General features: G+C 36.0%; 2 protein-coding genes and 1 pseudogene across 6 annotated transcripts in view; 2 read left to right on the top strand and 1 right to left on the bottom strand.

The window, feature by feature from the left end:
- Positions 1 to 2,131, top strand: part of zranb2 (zinc finger, RAN-binding domain containing 2) — a 6,712-nt gene extending 4,581 nt beyond the window's left edge. For 2 of the 5 annotated variants that reach the window (XM_016481851.1, XM_016481850.1), the window contains 2 exons: positions 483 to 545; positions 1,101 to 1,454. In XM_016481851.1, coding sequence (XP_016337337.1) covers positions 483 to 545; positions 1,101 to 1,395 — 358 coding nt within the window. In that variant the 3' untranslated portion in view covers positions 1,396 to 1,454. The other 3 variants (XM_016481855.1, XM_016481854.1, XM_016481853.1) reach the window with 3 other exon arrangements.
- A 1,260-nt stretch (positions 2,132 to 3,391) lies between these two features.
- On the top strand, positions 3,392 to 5,903 carry ptger3 (prostaglandin E receptor 3 (subtype EP3)). Its single transcript, XM_016481888.1, has 2 exons — positions 3,392 to 4,284; positions 5,366 to 5,903. Exons 1-2 carry the CDS (start codon positions 3,430 to 3,432, stop codon positions 5,720 to 5,722), a joined length of 1,212 nt encoding a protein of 403 aa, XP_016337374.1. The 5' UTR covers positions 3,392 to 3,429; the 3' UTR covers positions 5,723 to 5,903.
- Positions 5,904 to 11,235: 5,332 nt separating this feature from the next.
- LOC107685330 (alpha-1-antitrypsin-like) lies at positions 11,236 to 16,959 on the bottom strand (annotated as a pseudogene).
- Positions 16,960 to 17,707: the final 748 nt, after the last annotated feature.

The raw sequence follows: 17,707 nt of genomic DNA, 5'->3' as shown, positions 1-17,707 counted from the left end.
TTTAATTATTAGCATGATGAATTACTGGTATAGTGTTTCAGGAATGATAAATGCGAGTGTAAAAAATTACGCTAGTGAATCCACCCAATTGATCCGCGATTGACGGTGATGAGATAACTGTAGCAATGAACGTAACAAAACTACAGCAGCAACAAGTCTGTGTTGCCTTTAGCAGCTTGCAGGTAAAGATAACTTAAAACTCTCCTTTTGATGTGTCCTTTTTTAGGCAGTGTTTGAAAAATTTCATTTTTAAATTAAATTTAAAAAATGCCAAAATATTGAATGCATTATTTAATTATTATGCCATTAATAATTAACTTAATTTGTAGTTAACTAGTTAAGTATTTACTATTTAAATAATTAACCATAGTAGGCTGTTGGTGTCTGGGGTTTTTTTTTTTTTTTTTTGTTTTTTTTTTTTTTTTCTTTTTTCTTTTGTCTTTGTTTTTTTTTTTGTTTTTTTGGGGGATGTCGGTGTTTAGCAGATCCCGGTCCAGGAGCTCATCCAGTTCCAGATCTCGCTCTCGCTCCAGGTCCAACTCCAGGTGAATGAGGTGACATGCACTCTCCAGGAAAGAGTGTGTATGAACAGCCAGTGCTTGTAATGAACTCTTTGTCCTAAGTCTTGGAACAGAAGTCGATTTTGATCACCGTAAAACAAATGATTAATAAAATGAGGGTGACGTGGGGAGCAGTGAGATGTAGCTTTATCTCTTTGGGAATGTTTGAACAGGATTTTTTTGACTTTTTGTTCTCAGCATAGATGTCAAGAGCTTTCTTGTGCTTTTAGAAAATGTTGCTCTTTTGGAGCTGTTATTCATTATTCAGTGTCCCAGGTCTCAATTTATCTGGTAACACCTAACAGGCAATTAGAGCTGTAAGTTGTACTGACTGATTCAGCTTTGTTCTGCTGAAAGTTCAGTTGGTCAGACATGCAGTTTTGGTCTCTTTCAGAAGTTGTGGTATATACTGTAGTATTTTGGGAGTTGTGGGTGGATGTTTTCCTCCCATGTCAGTCCCTTTGATAATGTTATATTATAGTAATCTGTGTAATGATATTTGTTGACCTCATGTGAATGCTTATTTATCCCCTTTGAAAGATCCAGCTCCAGGTCAGGAAAGGGCTCTGCTTCCTCAAAGAAGAGGTCTCGCTCCCCTTCGTCATCGCCTGAGGGAGGCCAGAAGAGGAGTCGTTCCAGGTCCTCCTCTGGTGGCCACAAAAAAAGACGCGCACGATCGCACTCGTCTGAAAGGTTTGGTGTAACACATGGTGGCCTGGATACCAGGCGTCCTTCTGCATTATACACAGGGCTCAGTGATAACAATACATTTTTGAAACGATGTGACAAAATTGTGCTTTTCTCTGTGCAGTACATTTTTTATGCTTTGTTTTGATTTCAAGAACCAAATCTTTTAATCGGTCATGGTCTTTCTCTTTGTCTCTTTCTATCTCTTTGTAGGCGCAGAGGCTCATCTGGATCATCCCACTCTGGCTCAAGCTCAAAACAGAAATGATTAACAAAAGAAACAAATCTTTCTAGAACTGCATGTTTTTTTTTTGGTTTGATTTTTAAACTCCAGTTTTTTTGGGGCTATTGCAACTACTCAACTGTTTGAATTCACATTGATTTCTATGAAAAAAATACTTGCGCACTTGTTCACATAACCTCTTCTCAAAAGTTTTCTGCCTTTTTTTTTTTTTTTTTTTTATATAACATCTAGCCAGATCTCTTAACAGTATAACTCGAGGTGTATAGTCTGTAGTGTCAGTGGGTTTATAGAGAAATAACATCAAGTCTGTGACTGATTGGCACATATCTTCTGGACATCAACCATTTTGATGGGAAATTATGCAAATTACATCGCAGAAATAGTTGTATTCATCTATTGTCAGACATTATTGCCATCAGAACAACCAGTTCATTAACAAAACATTTGTTAATTAAAAAAAAAATAAATACTTGGATGCTGGTTTTATGGTTCTTGTATATGAAATACCTCACAAGCAATGTTGATGGCTTAACCACGTCAAGCAATGCCAGCATCTAATAGAGAGCCTCTGAGGTGTAACATTGCCTTGTCTAATTGTGCATTAAAGGTAAGTATGTTTTTTTTTCTATGCTTGTAGAGATTTATTTTCTTCTGGAAAGACAGATGAAATGTGAAATTTGTGCGTCCTTTTTGTCAGTATTTTTGTCTTGGTTCTTAATTTTATGATTCATCATTTGTGGAACTAAGAAACTATAGACAAACTCAAATTACTGATAAAATAAATTACTGGTATAGTTTTCTGTGTTCAAATCAAATTTGGAACATGTGAAATAATCACACCCACCCACCACCCCCTTCTAACATACAAAATATGAAAATGTTTTACTGTTCATTATAATTACATGTGTAACCAACATGAATAAACACCTGTTAATCTGAAATATTTGTTGCACTGTATTTGTCTTTCCAAGTTGCTGCATTGCATGAGGCCTTATTTGAGATTTCTTCCCCCAAATGTGCGCCTTAATTATCTCTGCGTTTTTAAACCGACTTTTTTTTTTTTTTTCTTCTTTTTTTTTACTGGATTACTGCAAGCAAAACCGGTGAAGGCTGACGTTAGATCCCGCACTGCTGCTTGTGGGGAAATCTAGTGATGTTTGTAAAATTATATATTAATCTGAAGCATTTGTTCAGTTTGTTTCTTTCCATGTCTATTTTATGGAGTAACATTTTATGAGTCGTGTATGAATTTACTAACGATTGCTGATTAGCAAAAATACACCTTTACTGCAGACACTGATAAGGTTTGAAATGATCGTTTCTCGTGCGCTAGGTGGCACTTGTTGCGTTCCAAACCATCTGTGAGCTGGTGGTGTGGGGGATTATCATTGAATAAAACTTGAACCATTATTATTTATCCCTTCTTTGGAAATTTGCCTATCACAAAAACAATTAGTGTTTTGCTTTAACGTTTAGCGGTCATTTAGTTAATCCTATCTGTAAAAAATAAACCGTAAACCCGCTGAAAGTTATCGTAGGCTGAATTACACGCTCTCGCTACACCGTTTGTTATAACTATATTTGGTCACGAGTGTATCTTTTTTTGAAATTCCTATAGTCATACAGGAATTAATTTGTTGCCACAGCTTGGGGGTGATGACGGTATACTATTTTGTGAGGTAACGCATGTACAGAAAAACCGGGAACATGAAGTCTAACAACTTTTTCCCTTTGTGTTGAAGTAAAGATATTCTTTGTGCATCTTGCACTATTTTTCTGTTGTCTTTCTGAGCATGTTTTACATTTCCATAAGGGTCCCGCCTCTGTGTTAATAGCGTGCTCTCGGACAGCCGAGCGCACAAAGTGAAGCAGACTTCGCTGAGGACTCCACCTGTTTCAAAGGGCTACTGTTGCCATGAACACCCTCCCTGAAAAAGGATGACATCTAAATGTCAGTCTTCGGATGTCCTGCCACAAAACCTAACTGCTGGAACCATGATGTGGGACTCGAACCTTTCCAAAGCTTCACGGGACAGCGCGGGCAAGAGCGCCAGCTGTGGCACTGTGTCCGTGTTTTTCCCCATCACTATGATGGTCACTGGAATGGTCGGAAACTCTCTCGCGATGCTGCTAGTTTATAGCGCATACAGAAAAAAGGAACATAAAAGGAAGAAATCGTTTCTCCTTTGCATCGGCTCGTTGGCGTTAACTGATCTTTTCGGCCAACTGCTCACAAGCCCGATTGTCATTTCGGTGTACAGAGCAGATCTGAAATGGAAACGCGTGGACCCTTCGGGAACTCTGTGCGCTTTCTTTGGGGTGTGCATGACCACTTTTGGCTTGTGTCCTCTCTTTTTAGCCAGTGCCATGGCCATTGAGAGGGCTTTGGCCATCACTGCTCCTCACTGGTACTCACACTACATGAAAACCAACGTGACCAAGCAGGTTCTGGTCTTCATCTGGTGCCTCGTTTTGCTATTTGCCTTATTGCCCATCGCTGGGGTTGGAAAGTACACTTTGCAGTGGCCAGGGACTTGGTGCTTCATAAGTACAGGTGACAAGAACGTAACGGGAAATACGTTTTTTGCCACGACCTTTGCAGCATTAGGGATATTTTCTTTGCTGGTCACGTTGTCGTGTAACGTTGTGACCATCCGTGCTTTGGTTATACGTTGCAAAACGAAGACAACCTCGACCCAGTCTTCCAAGCAATGGGAGAGGTTAACAACAGAGACTGTTATTCAGTTGATGGGCATTATGTGTGTGCTGTTGACATGCTGGTCACCTCTACTGGTATGTATCATATCAGCTTTTGCCAGATACACTTACTGTAGTTATCAGATGAAAGCATGCACGGTGTCATTCCTGCTCAAACTTAAGTGTGCTCAGCTACAAAAGCCTGTCTATCTAAATTGGATTAAACAGAATAAATGAATTCTTATGTAAGGGTGAACTCAACAGGCCGGCTGTTTGACTAGCAATGTACATGTTGGAGGGCCACTACTTGTATTTTCAGTATGTTTTTGAGCAGTTATTTGAGATTAGTTACTGTTTACCCTGGGATTTTTGCCTAGGCTCTCTCCAAAAATGACTCTTTTGTCAATCTAAAAAAGTTGCTGGCATGATTTGACATTTTCCAAAAATGTCATTTCTTCCCAGTCATGTCGTTTCACAACTAGGCCCACATGATTGTGCAAATTCATACGTTCTGACTGTGGGAGGAAAAAAACAAACTGAGTTTTGTAGAATGGGTTGAAACTTTTTATGATGTTATGGCCGATAACGATAAATGGCAGATGTTTAAATTCTGTACAATTTTGCTTAAATAAATTAGAAAAAAATAACACCCCCAAAAAATGAGTAATCTGAAATTTTAAGCGTTAACGTTATCATGTAGAGTATGAAAAAATGGAAATTCATTTTGAGATCTGCTAAAGATAAAATGTAACAGTTATTAAATTACATGGTTTTAAATATTAGGTGTTTTTGATGATAACAAAGGTGATCTAAATGTAAGAATAGGGGAAATACATTACTGCACAATTAAATGTCCAATTTTAGTCAACACATATCCAAAATAAGCTGATATCAATATATTAAAACATATTTTTAAAATCATATTTATAACATAGCATTACCTGGAACTGAGAGTACAGAATTTTTAGTAGCTAAAAAGTGATATTAGACGGAATATATATAAAAAAATGTAAAAAAAAACCTGAAGGGGTGTACATTTAGCAAATAACTGCCATTTAGAATCCTATGGAAATCTGTTAAGCAATCGTATAAGTCTATAAGCACATGCATATTTTTTCTTCATTTTAAAGAAAACAATATTCATATAATATAGCCATTGTCTCCTCTCATTCTGCAGATCCTTATGTTGAAGATGATCTCTACCCACACATCGTCGCATCAATGCAATTCTGCTGCTGTATCTCTCTCACCCCAGGACTTACAGATGGACTGTAACTTCTTTCTCACAGCCATACGTCTGGCCTCGCTCAATCAGATTCTAGATCCATGGGTTTACCTGCTTCTGAGAGAGATTCTCCTAAGGAAGTTCTGCCAGGTGGCCAGCGCAGTATCCAAGTGCTCACTGAACGCACAGAAGGAAACGCAATGTCCTCTAGACGCTCTAGATAAAAAGGCCATTCAGAATGATAATGTTCACAAACAGTCCACGAACATGGAGAACAGTAACTTGAATGGGGGAAATGAGGAACAGTGACTTGATAGTGGTTTAAAAACGGAATAATTTTCCAATGACCCACTATTAGAATAATAATGAACTGGACAGTTTCCAGATGTATTTGTGGATTATTGTATTGATATAGGGTGATGTCAGCATGCTACCACTCGTGTCGCTGTCACAGTCAACACATTGAAAGAGATTTTATTCATGGATACTCAGCAACCTTTGAAATGAAACAAAATGGCAAGACCTTAAAATAATTTCATATGCAGGGTTCCCAACTGTCATGGAATCATTTGAAAGTATCATGCATGTTACAAATGGAAATGAATTGTTGAAAATGTATGGGAATCCTGCATATACAACAGCAATATTAGCAAATTAGATTTGGATAAAACAAAAGCAAAATCATAAACTCATGTTTTCCAGCTCCCATGGAGACTGATTATTTTAAACTATATAGCAAAATCCTTTTATTCACCTGCCAACTGCAAAGAAGAATTTGAAGGAATATTCCTTAGACTAATTTATGGTCTGTTACATTTCAGAGCTGTTTATTGTGCAGTAAAGCACTGAATTGTCTCAAATACTTTTCTCTAAACTCGTCATCCTCATGGCTCAATTTAAAACCTCTCATAAACTCTAAACTTCTGTAGATTTATTGTGTGCATTTCTCAATGCCAAGTCTGCAGAGCTCATTTTGATGCTGATAACCGTAACCGTGGTCACATTTAATTGAATTCCATGCTTGAGTTTTTCAGTTGGATTCCTGAGTAAATGTAAAAGTGCAAACTAATTCAATAGTTTGGTGAGATACTTTCTGACCTTGGAACAGTCCACTCAGTGTTCATTTTAATAGCCAAATTTTGACACACCGAGTGCCTCAAGGCGCTGTATCTTTTTATGTGCAATATTTTTGATCATATCAATTGCCATCATAACCCAAAAGACTTTAAAACTCAAATGGAAGGCAATTTCAACAGATGATGATTAGTCATTCATGGAAATTGCTTTTTATACCAGTTGTTGTCAGGAGGCCATTAAAGCTTTGTTCTGTTTTTATCTTGCATCCATTTAGTGGTAAATTATGTAACATTTGAGGTAGTTTGGCTTGAGAAATATTTAATGAGTGGTATGACTGGTGCAAGCTGTTTTATATTATTCTTGGTTGAGACGGCATGCAGTAATTTTTGTTTGTTGAATTTTAATTGAATATACATAAATTATTGGCAAGGATGAATGAAATAGTTCTTCTAATTGGGCCCTTGAGTTGTACATCTGTAAAATTATGCATCTACCGTGTGTGACTGAACATCATCTTAGTATATTATATGTTTGCACGGTGCAGTTGAGAAGACCTATGGATCATCAATTATGATAAACAGCAGGTTATATTCATGGCACTCTGCAAATACATTTGTAATTTATTATACAATATTAGAAGAAAAAGGTGAATTGTTTTTAAAGAATAATTACGATCTGTAATTTGTTAAAGGAAAATATTGTCAAAATAGTGTTCTATATAGCACTGTCATTATGTTTCAAACCAGCTTAAATCCCCATGACACTGGAAATGTTTGCGCCAATGATTTTACACCCTGCCGATTAAAAGAAAATTAGCAAGGAATATGCAAAAGCAGTGTCTGGCCGAAAAGGAAGAGGCAATGTAATGTATTTTCCTAGAGGTCAGAGTTCTATGAAATCGGTCGAAGTGAAAAGGTGCCATTACCAGTAAATACATTTGGAAGATTGCATAAGGGAGTAAGAAACTGCTAGTTTTCTGTTTCCACCAAAGAGGGTTTGCAAATCCAAATAATAACCTCAGAGAAAAATCTGAGAAAACTGATTTCTGATCGCTCGTGGTATTTGCAAAAGTGCATAGTTGTCAGTGGGAACCGAAATACTTTTGTACATGGATTTAACATTTGACATATGCTCTCAGGCAGTGATTACAAAGTAAAATGAATGATTCTGACATGGGACTTCATTAATAGTGAAATGAACGTGGCTCAGGCTGCACCGTCAGATGCCTAGTCGTGCTCAACTTGCTGTTGTCTGCTTGGGTAGCTGCTGAATAGGGCAATGGAAAATAGGATGATTGCATAATATTTCATTGTCAAATTAAAAGTTCCAGTGTATCCATGAGTACAAAAGCAGATCTCCTGTCAGCTCACCAGTGCATTGAGCTGATAATGAACATCTGACTTATGGCCATTCAGTGCTTTCAGTGTATGAATTATGTGACTGATTCTTATTTACTCCACAGTGGTTCAGAGTCTACACTAAAGCTGTTCAGAGCATTGTATTAAAGGGTTAGTTCACCCAAAAATGAAAATTGGTTTCTTTGCAAATCCTCGGTTTGTACTTCTAATTCGTGACCGGCGTTTTGTTTTGTTGTCTCTCCGTGTTCGTAACTTATCACGCAACACCAACGTGCTACGTCATCCGCCGGAACGGCTTTCGCATATGACAGTTGGCGGAAGTGATATAAAAGTGTTTAATACATTTGAAATATGGATATTTTTCTTACAAAAACGCATGGATTCACTACAGAAGGCCTTTATTCACCCCCCGGAGCCGTGTGAGGCACGTTTTATTATGAATGCGCGCGCTTTATTTGACGACTTGTGGACTGTTCAACTGCAACACCCGCTGACTGCAATGATAGAGCTTGGAATAGCCAGGACAATTTTTAATATAACACCGACTGGATTCGTCTGAAAGAAGAAACATATACACCTAGGATGCTTCGAGGGTAAGTAAAACACAAGCTAATTTTCATTTTTGGGTGAACTAACCCTTTAATGATGCCAAAGGCATCTCATCTGAGTTTCTTTCATATAGAAAGATTTATTCATTGTATTATTCTCTCATCATTTACTTGCCCTTACAAAACCATTTTGCGTTATTTTTGAAGGAGAGCTTTCAAGGTTCAAGTAAAAGCACCATAAACGTTAAAAAAAAAACATCTGTTCATCACACAAAGCTAATGTATGGCTTCAGAGGAAATATAATTAATGAAAACATTGTATGGATTACTTTCATGTTGCTTTTGAGTCCCTTTTGAAGCTCCAGTCACTCTTCTTAGTAATTTTTTAATGGAACAAAACATCCATTCATACATTTTCCAAACTGCTGCTGCTGTGTAAAAAATGTACCCATAAATGTACCACAGGAAAAAGAAACTCGTATGAGGTTGGAATTGATTCTTTCATGTTAACGCAAAGACTTTCGTACATTTGTTTTTGTGTAATTAAGTGTCGGTACTTCTTTTGGCCATTCTAAGTGGAACTACAGAACACCACTGATTTATCTGTAATCATAATCATAATTTATGTACAGGCAATAAGAGCTGCCAGGTGTTTGCATGTGAAGCCACCAGCAAATCATTTTAGATCATAACCCACCTGTGAATGTCCTAATGCCAGGTGCCAAATCACGGATGCTATGAAGTGTGGCAAGTCTGCATTACAAACAACAGGGTTTCATGCATGTATTTCAAGTTTTACATTTATTTATGATGTAAGACCACGTGTACAGCTCTGAGACTCCGTTCACAGCCAGAGCTGTCATTAAGCTTGTATCAACAGATGGTCGTGGCGCTGCTTGTGTGTTTTTGATAAGAAATGTTTGCATATGCTTGCAACTGTTTGACGTGTCTACTAACTGCTCTGATGTGCTTTCCTTGTAATGGTGCTCATTATTCAATCATTATTTGATTCTGTGCTGCTTGTGTTTTCCATTCACCGGCATGGACTATCTTTCATGTAATTATCATAATTTAATCTGGTAGGGGGTTGGGTTATACCAAAGTGCTTCTGTAATAGTAAGCGCCCCCATCCACATTTTGTACAAGTGGTTTGAAATGGCTGCCACATTTTCCATCAGTTGTGTTACAGAGGAATTATTTCCAATTACTGTTTTGTTCATGAAGTTGTTCAAATCATTGTGTTCTCATTATACAACTAATATCAGTCACTGATTGTTAATGGATACATGAATAATTATAGTTGTTATTTGGCTAAAAGGGAGATGGCTCTGTCATTTCCAGTCCATCTGTATATTATTGTGCCTATTGATATATGTAAAAAATTGAGAGATAAAATATTTTATCAGAGTTGATTTCCATGTCTAAGGGACCATTCACAGGGCACGTGTTTTTGTGTTAAAAACACAAGAAGCCCCACAATAGTGTCTAACTGAATGGAAAAGAAGGCAGAGTTTTTAGATTCATGTTTTTAACTTGAACTTCTTAAAAACGCAGCACTCATGCATGAGACGCCTTAAAAGCAGTCAAAAAATGGCTCTTATTCCCCTTAAACTGTTGTATGACAGTTCATTTAAAAGGACCAAAACTGAACATTGTCATCATTTACTCGCCCTCACGTCTTTCTTGAAATCCTGCAAGATAATTCCTTTGCTGTTTCACACAAGAAAGAAAGTCATGTGAGTTTCAAAAGACATGAGGGAGTGTAAATAATGACAAGTTTCATTTTTGGGTGAACTATTGCTTTAAATTAGCATTCCATATAAAACAAGCACTCTTTTATAAAGAATTACATGAAAATTGTATTTAGATTCAAATCTTTTGCTTGAAGTGTTCCTTGAAACTGGGTTGAAGTCTATTGGTGGGGCTTTCAAGGGGTCAAACAAACAAATCAGACAAGACTTGTTGATCATGTCATGACCACTATTTACTGTATGTAACAACGTATTGCATGTGCTAACAATTTTTTGTTTTGTGACTCAAAAGTTCACACATCTCTGCAGGCACAGATCTTTATGTACTATTTATGCTTTGTTCTTTCTGGGGTTTTTTCTTCTTAACTGTTTACACTTGATGTGCTGAAAGCATTTCCCATTAATTACAGAATTGTTGTCTTTAGTCTCAGTGTTAATGAGTTTGCCATTTCTTCTGTAATTGAAAAACACATGACAACATGCCCTCTGGTCTTTTACCAATCAATTAGCAATTGTTTAATTTGTTCACTGCAATCTATAATTTAATGAGATTAAAGGGGTCTCATGGGTTGTTTTCATAAAAAATTACATAACCTGGATAACTTTTATTAATCTTGTCTCTAAAAGCAGTGTAGCTGAAATACTTGGATGTAGTATAAAATTTCTCAATGTTGAATGCTTTTTAAAAAATGTTAACATTATTTCATGATTATTATTTGGTTATTTTTACTTAATGCAAAGAGATAGGGATGTCATATGATCCTTTAGAAAAGGGAACAAAAATAGTGACTGCATCACAAGATAATAGACCAAGAAGCTGTTCAATCCATTAGTGGCTATACTGAAGATCCAACATACTGCACAACCGGCTAATGTAGATAATGGCTATCTGGCAGTCTGGCTCTCTGCAGTTGTTCGTGTGCCAAGATGCCTGCCAAACATTAATATCAAGAAAATTCTACGTTCCTCAATTTGCATATTATAGAATTGAGAATTGTAATAAGATTTTCAAATAAAACACACACTTTTTCATTATGGGTCAATCAGCATCACTGATTGGTCACTGATTAAAAACCGCCTCTTTTGCTTCAGGAAACAACAGACTGGACCTCCTGAAAGTATTGCAAAGACAGTTACATATTTGTAGAATACAGAAAATGTTTACAATTGAGTCAAAATATAAAATTAACAAAATTCCCAGAGCACTTTCTAGAGATAAATAGTTCTGTTGTAAAGTAATATTCAACCCATATTCTTTTTCTTTTTTGCAGTATGAATGTTGACAGATTGTAGACATGAAGACCACAGGCAACTGATTTAAGATTTTAACACTGGTGAACTTATTTTTCAGAGCATTGCCAGACGCTCCAAAATAATCTGTTATATAACAGCAGATCATGTGAAGCTCTCTGTGGTTACTGAGCAACTTTTCCACAGCAAAGCTTATTTTTCAAACAGTTTCCCATGACTACACAAGATTTGACACTAAGTAGACTAAACAGTGCTAGCATGATAGTTAAACATGATTTTTTTTTTTTTTTGCGCTTTTGCCTCTTCAGTAAACAGACAGTGATGTATTCAATATAATAATCTTACAAATGTACCCTTAATTGATGCTTGCTGCTTGTTGCTTGCCACTAACAAGCAACCACTAACCCGGTCTAAAATAATTACTTACACTCTAGATTATAGCATTTTCTACTTTTCAGCATGTTTTGCTTACGCAGTTATGTCTATATGCAAATGCATTATATACATTATTTTTGTGGCATATCCATGCACAAAATGCCATTGATGTACATCTGCTGTTCTCCCCACCTTCAGAACATCCATTTGACTGATATAACCACAAACTAATCACATTACCATTTGTCTAACTTCAAAGCCATGGCTTGGAATTTCATTATTACCCTCTCGCCTGCTCAAATTCTGGTCTGGCTTCCAATCTCCATGCAATGCAATAATTGCCATTTGAAAAGAAAAACAAAAAAACAAATAACGTGTTTTATCATGCATTTAAAGGTCCCATATTGTACACCTTTCTGGAGTTTTATTTTGAAAAAAGCCAGGAAATTTCAGTTTTGACAATATGGGACCTTTAAGTATAGTGTGTCTGATTGCAACCTGAAAGATGTGTGCCCGATGTTTGAGCATGAGTAATGAAAGTAATATAAAGCTATTAGACTCATGTGCCACGAGACTCAATGCAACTGAGCCGTGAACAGTCCATGCATCACTTTAATTTAATTGCTCACTGCTGGTTCCTATATCAAAATGCCAGTTATCTTCCAGAGTATAAAAGTATAAGCATTTAGCTTCTGATTGTTAAACTCTCTGGAATACACAATTGGTCAGTCGTGGCCAATAGATTTTGCAAAGTTATAAAAAATTATTTTAGCAATAAATAAAATAAAACAAAAATTACATTTTACAAGAAAGTACTATTTCGGGCTTTCTACTTCAAATTTTCACCTTTACTTGTAATTACATGTAAATTTATTAGCAATTTCTGAGTGAAAGTTGCTTCAAAGTAAATCCTACACCATTTCTTCAGCATACTCGCTGTTGTCCATGGCAATGCAACAGATCACCCGGACAACTGAAAGTGGCACTACTTTCATGTCTATCATATCACACCATGGACTCGCTCTCTCTTGTTCCATGCAAACAGAAATCTTCCATCTCACATACCGATTACAGTGAAAATGACCTCAGAAGACTTATGTAATGAAGTCACCATGAAATCAAAACAATCCAACAGCAACAATGATCTAATCAGATTGTAATGGACAAAATCAAGTGCTTCCAATACGTATATTCTCATTTGAAAAGCCGTTTCATTCAGATATAGTGAAGAAAATATGATTGCAATTTCCACTTGTCAACATTAATAATAAACTAATATTGTTGTAATATGTGTTTGTCTTGTTTTTTGACTGCTTATTTTGTACATTATCTAATGGACTTTTTTCTTAGCAAAAGTTTTAATATAGCATACAGGTAAATTTACAAAATAATTTTTCCAATCAATATTTCATGTCCACGTATTTATGTATTGGGCAACCGTCCAATGAGTGGGACAATGTCAACCAGTCATTATCACAAAATAATCCTAATCAAAAGCAGAAATTAAATTAATTAAATTAATATATTGTATATTATATAATATCATGATTTGAGTTTAAATTATTTAAACTCACCATAAAATCAAAACCAGTTATTGTAGCAAAATAAACTTCACAAATAAATTACAACCCTTATAACCTTTATAATTTTCATGGTAACACTTTACAATAAGGTTGTAAATGGTTTATAAAGGTGTTCATAAATGACTAATAACTCATTTACAAATGAATTCTAAATAATTGATAAGCAGTTATAAATGCATGAATAAAAATAGTGATTTTAACACAATCCCTGTCAAATTGTGAGCCATTTTTAACTCACAAGTACATAAGAGCACAACTTGATGAAAAACTGAATTCCAATATTAGTTACCTTGAGCACAGGTACAGCAAATGTGGATGAACAAATACTCAAATTACAGATCAAATAAAGTTTGATCGTTTCAACTTGATAAACAAAAGATATAAGTTATTATACATTGCTGTGGATAGGCATCATGAAATTTTGGAGAGTATCATGGTTAAGATACAGAGAAGCTTCTGGTAAGAAACATCGTAAGAAAAGTGACATGATTCATGAGATATAAATGAGATAACCATAAATACAATACCCTTAAGTCTCGCTATAATAGTCTATTTTTGCTACATCATGAAATAAATCAAGAATCTAGTTTTGAGTGAAATAAGTATAAATAAATATATTTATTAAGCATTTATAACATGTGAGTTAACAATGGGTCACTATTTGGCTGGCATTGCATTAAAATTATAATAGCTTATCATTTATGAACACCTTTATAAACCCTCTACAATGGGAACCTTAAAGGTTCCATATTTTACACCTTTCTGGAGTTTTATTTTAGGTTTTGAGGGACGGTGGGCGGTGCTCGGGGTGGTGACTGAAGGCGGTGACTGTGTAGTTCTGACGTCAACTTTTTACGGAAGTCACAACGGTTCGTGAAAAATCACAGCTACTTTAAGCAGGCTGTGTGAATTTTACTGTGGACTGACTGTTTTGAAACGTATATGGTAGTTACATAGCACCTAGACCTCAGTTGTCATGAAAAAAGCTTGTTTTGACAATATGGGACCTTTAATGTAAAATGTTACCATTTTCATTATATTATGTACTTTAACATTATGATTTGAGCTGAAATTATTTTATAATTTTCCATTTAAAATTAGTGCCTTTGTCCAAAAAAATCTATTTTATTGTTAATAAATGGCATACATAAACTATACAATGATATTGAGCTGCCAAAAGACCACATGTGAATGCTGCTCTTAAAACTGGCTTCTCAGTCAAGGGAGTAATAAAACCTGCAAAGAGCGATTCCAAGAGAATGTGTTTGTTTGAGCCAAGTTGTGCCAATCCAGTGTTATTTTTTCACATCTGAGTAATGCTTTTTTTTTGTGCATACTGCCGTGTTAAAATAGCAATGTGTTTGTTCGAAAGAATGTTTTTGTATTTTACTTATTTGACTTTCACTCATTTATTTCTTTGTTTTCTATCCAGAGGTGGGTCATAAAATGGAAAGCCACAGATTTTAATCTCTATGTCAACTGTGTGGTGTATGAAAGTAAAGACAGTTTTGCCAGTACTTGATTTTTAATTAACTTTTTACAACACCTCTTTCCAATTAGGCATTACATATAACAAGTTGCCAGAGAAGTATACATTCACCATAGGGAACCGATCTAGTAATGCCTGCCTGTCAGTACTCAATCTTCCAGGTCCACTTTGCTGTCGTTTATTTCCAACTAAATCCAATGACCTTGATAAGCTGGTTCAGGCGTTTTATATGCACTGGAACTAAACTCTGCAGGAAGGTGAACCTCTTGAAAAAGGATTGAGTACCTCTGTCCTATATCAACACATGCAAACTGAGTCAGCCATTTATTTATTTTGTTTTATTAAATAGTACATTAATTATCTTAAGTTAATTTTAAATCATAATTTAGGAAGTGATCTAGAAACTTTACCTTTGAAATGAAGATAATTTCCTCTGAAATTCCAGCGAAGTTGGCTTTATCTGTAAACATATCAGCAATTCCCAGTGCTTTCAAAATATCATTCAGGGAATATGATGTTTTCAGAGAGAGGTTAACTTTTCTGAAGGACAAGAGAAATCATTGACTGGCTGGTCCATCTGGAGATATTGAACTTAAAGCCATTTGAACATCTAAAAGCTTTTATGAATCAGTCGGGATAGCCTTAATTTTGATATACATTAAATAATTATGGCAAAAAAACTTTTTCTGGCAGCTGTCCTCCACTTTTCAATGTGCTGTCTAGAGATGGCCATCTCAAAATCTTTGATGGTCTTATCTTCAATAAATATGTCAATATGTGGGACAGCCAGAAACATGGAGAAAGAGTCGTTGTAGTCTAAACAGGAATTTAGAAGTGAGGTCGGCATCATAATAAACTTTGAGGGATGCGTAGGGTGCATCATTTGTGGTCTCAGCATCCACATGACAAGGACTTTGATGGGTCTTGCTTGGGTTAAATGACAAGTCCCATTTTCCTTTGGAAGAAAGAGTGACATTTTTAAAGGGATCTGAAACAATGGCATTACCAGATCTACAAAAGTTTGTGACTATTGTATAGGGGTGTGTGTGTGTGTGTGTGTGTGTGTGTGTACCTGGTATTTATCACGTTATGGGGACCAAATGTCCCCACAAGGATAGTGAAAGAGTGACATTTTTAAAGCGATCTGAGACAATGGCATTACCAAATCTACAAAGTAGTTGTGTGTGTGTTTACCTTTAAAATATATGTAAGTGAGAAGAAACATCAAAGAGTCAGATTCCAGATCATCAACAGCTTGGTCTATTTTCCCATGTGTTTTTCCTTCACGTACGTGTTAATTTTATCCAGTGTTTCTTTGACACTGAAATCCACAGTGAGGCCATCAGAGTGGTAAAACTCTTTCATCTTCTCCAAGAACTCAGGAAGGGGCTTTAATTTGTTGCTTACATATAGAGCACTACTAACATCAATGTCCACCCCTTTCCTCTGGTCGATTTCTTTCAGGAGACTGTGGAACATCTGGTGCATTTTGGTAGATTTATTCAGTGCTGAAGACCAAGCTGTTACGGCCGATGCCACTGAGAAGCTGCTTTTTGGTTTCACCACCAGCTCCTAAAGACAGCTCAGAACAGGACACACTGAAGGGAGATAAGAAGATATTCTTGAACTGATATTCGGGCATTTCTACAAGCCTCTTGCACAGGTGAAAAGCAAAATCATTGTTCATCTTTATCAATGATGGGATTTTATCGCTGATGGGAGGTTGTGGTAAAGTCTCTGGATTCCCATGAACTACTGCAAATGCACAAATCCACAAATATATGATGTTCCTTTCCATGGTCTCATTTGAAGGCCCTGAGGAAAATGAACATAAACAGTTCTGCAACATTTTATTGACAGAAATGCAGCAAATTGTGAAAACAATTTAACATACTGACAAAGAAAAATTGTTCCTAATTCCTTCATCCTATTTCCCACTCTTTATGTTCTAATAGATAAACTTTACATATGCATCAAACAATGTTCTATAGAGTTTGAAAAATATATAATTTATTAATAATTTTAAGATTCATCTTGTGAACACAGACATTTTCCACCTTTCCAGACTGCTGCTGTTTCTCTTTCCCCAAACTGGACTGAATTCTAAAGCCTATATGTCCTTAAGTGTGATCCTAAAACAACCTTTGCTGTTTACTTTTTTATTTTATTCTGCAAAGAAAGGTAATTATTAACTACTAAGAATGGACTCAAATCTGTGCAGTCAATAAACGTTTGCTGTGTTTAACCACAGTGATGTGATGATACCTGATATGAACGTGAAATATTTGCCATCATTTTCAAACTGATTCCATATTCATTATATATTTCCTTATATAGTACAGTAGATTTTGATATATATTTTAATATATATTCTAGTGAGCTCCTTTAGGTGACACCTCCTGCATGATCTGCATTATTATTATGCAGTCAGAGTAAAACCTGGGTGCATGTCAACAAATGAGGAGATACTGACCCACTTACTGTTGAAATACACACAGATAACTGTGTAGGCTGGATAAAGACAAGGGAAGCCGTTGACCTTCAGTGTCAGCATAATTCTTTTGTTGAAAAGATGTGACACATATGTGACATTACAATAAGAAGACAGCCCGTACTGTCATACGTTTAACCCATAGCTTTATTCAAACAGCAAATCATCCTGCTTGTATGCACATGATTACAAACTGAGACCAGCTGAGTTTATTCAGGAGAGACCTTTAGAATTAGTTTAAGGATTTTGTTAAAAAAAATTCTTGCTCCACACAGCTGAGGTCTTTTTTGAGTGCATACAACCCCGGAAGGTGATTTGAGGAGGCCCGAGTCAATATGCTGTTCGAGGGGCCCAGAAACCATAGCGCCGCT

Source organism: Sinocyclocheilus anshuiensis, unplaced genomic scaffold (assembly GCF_001515605.1).
Source record: "Sinocyclocheilus anshuiensis isolate Anshui unplaced genomic scaffold, SAMN03320099.WGS_v1.1 scaffold385, whole genome shotgun sequence".
NCBI classification, from domain to species: Eukaryota; Metazoa; Chordata; class Actinopteri; order Cypriniformes; family Cyprinidae; genus Sinocyclocheilus; species Sinocyclocheilus anshuiensis.
This window is presented reverse-complemented; position numbering and strand designations above follow the sequence as displayed.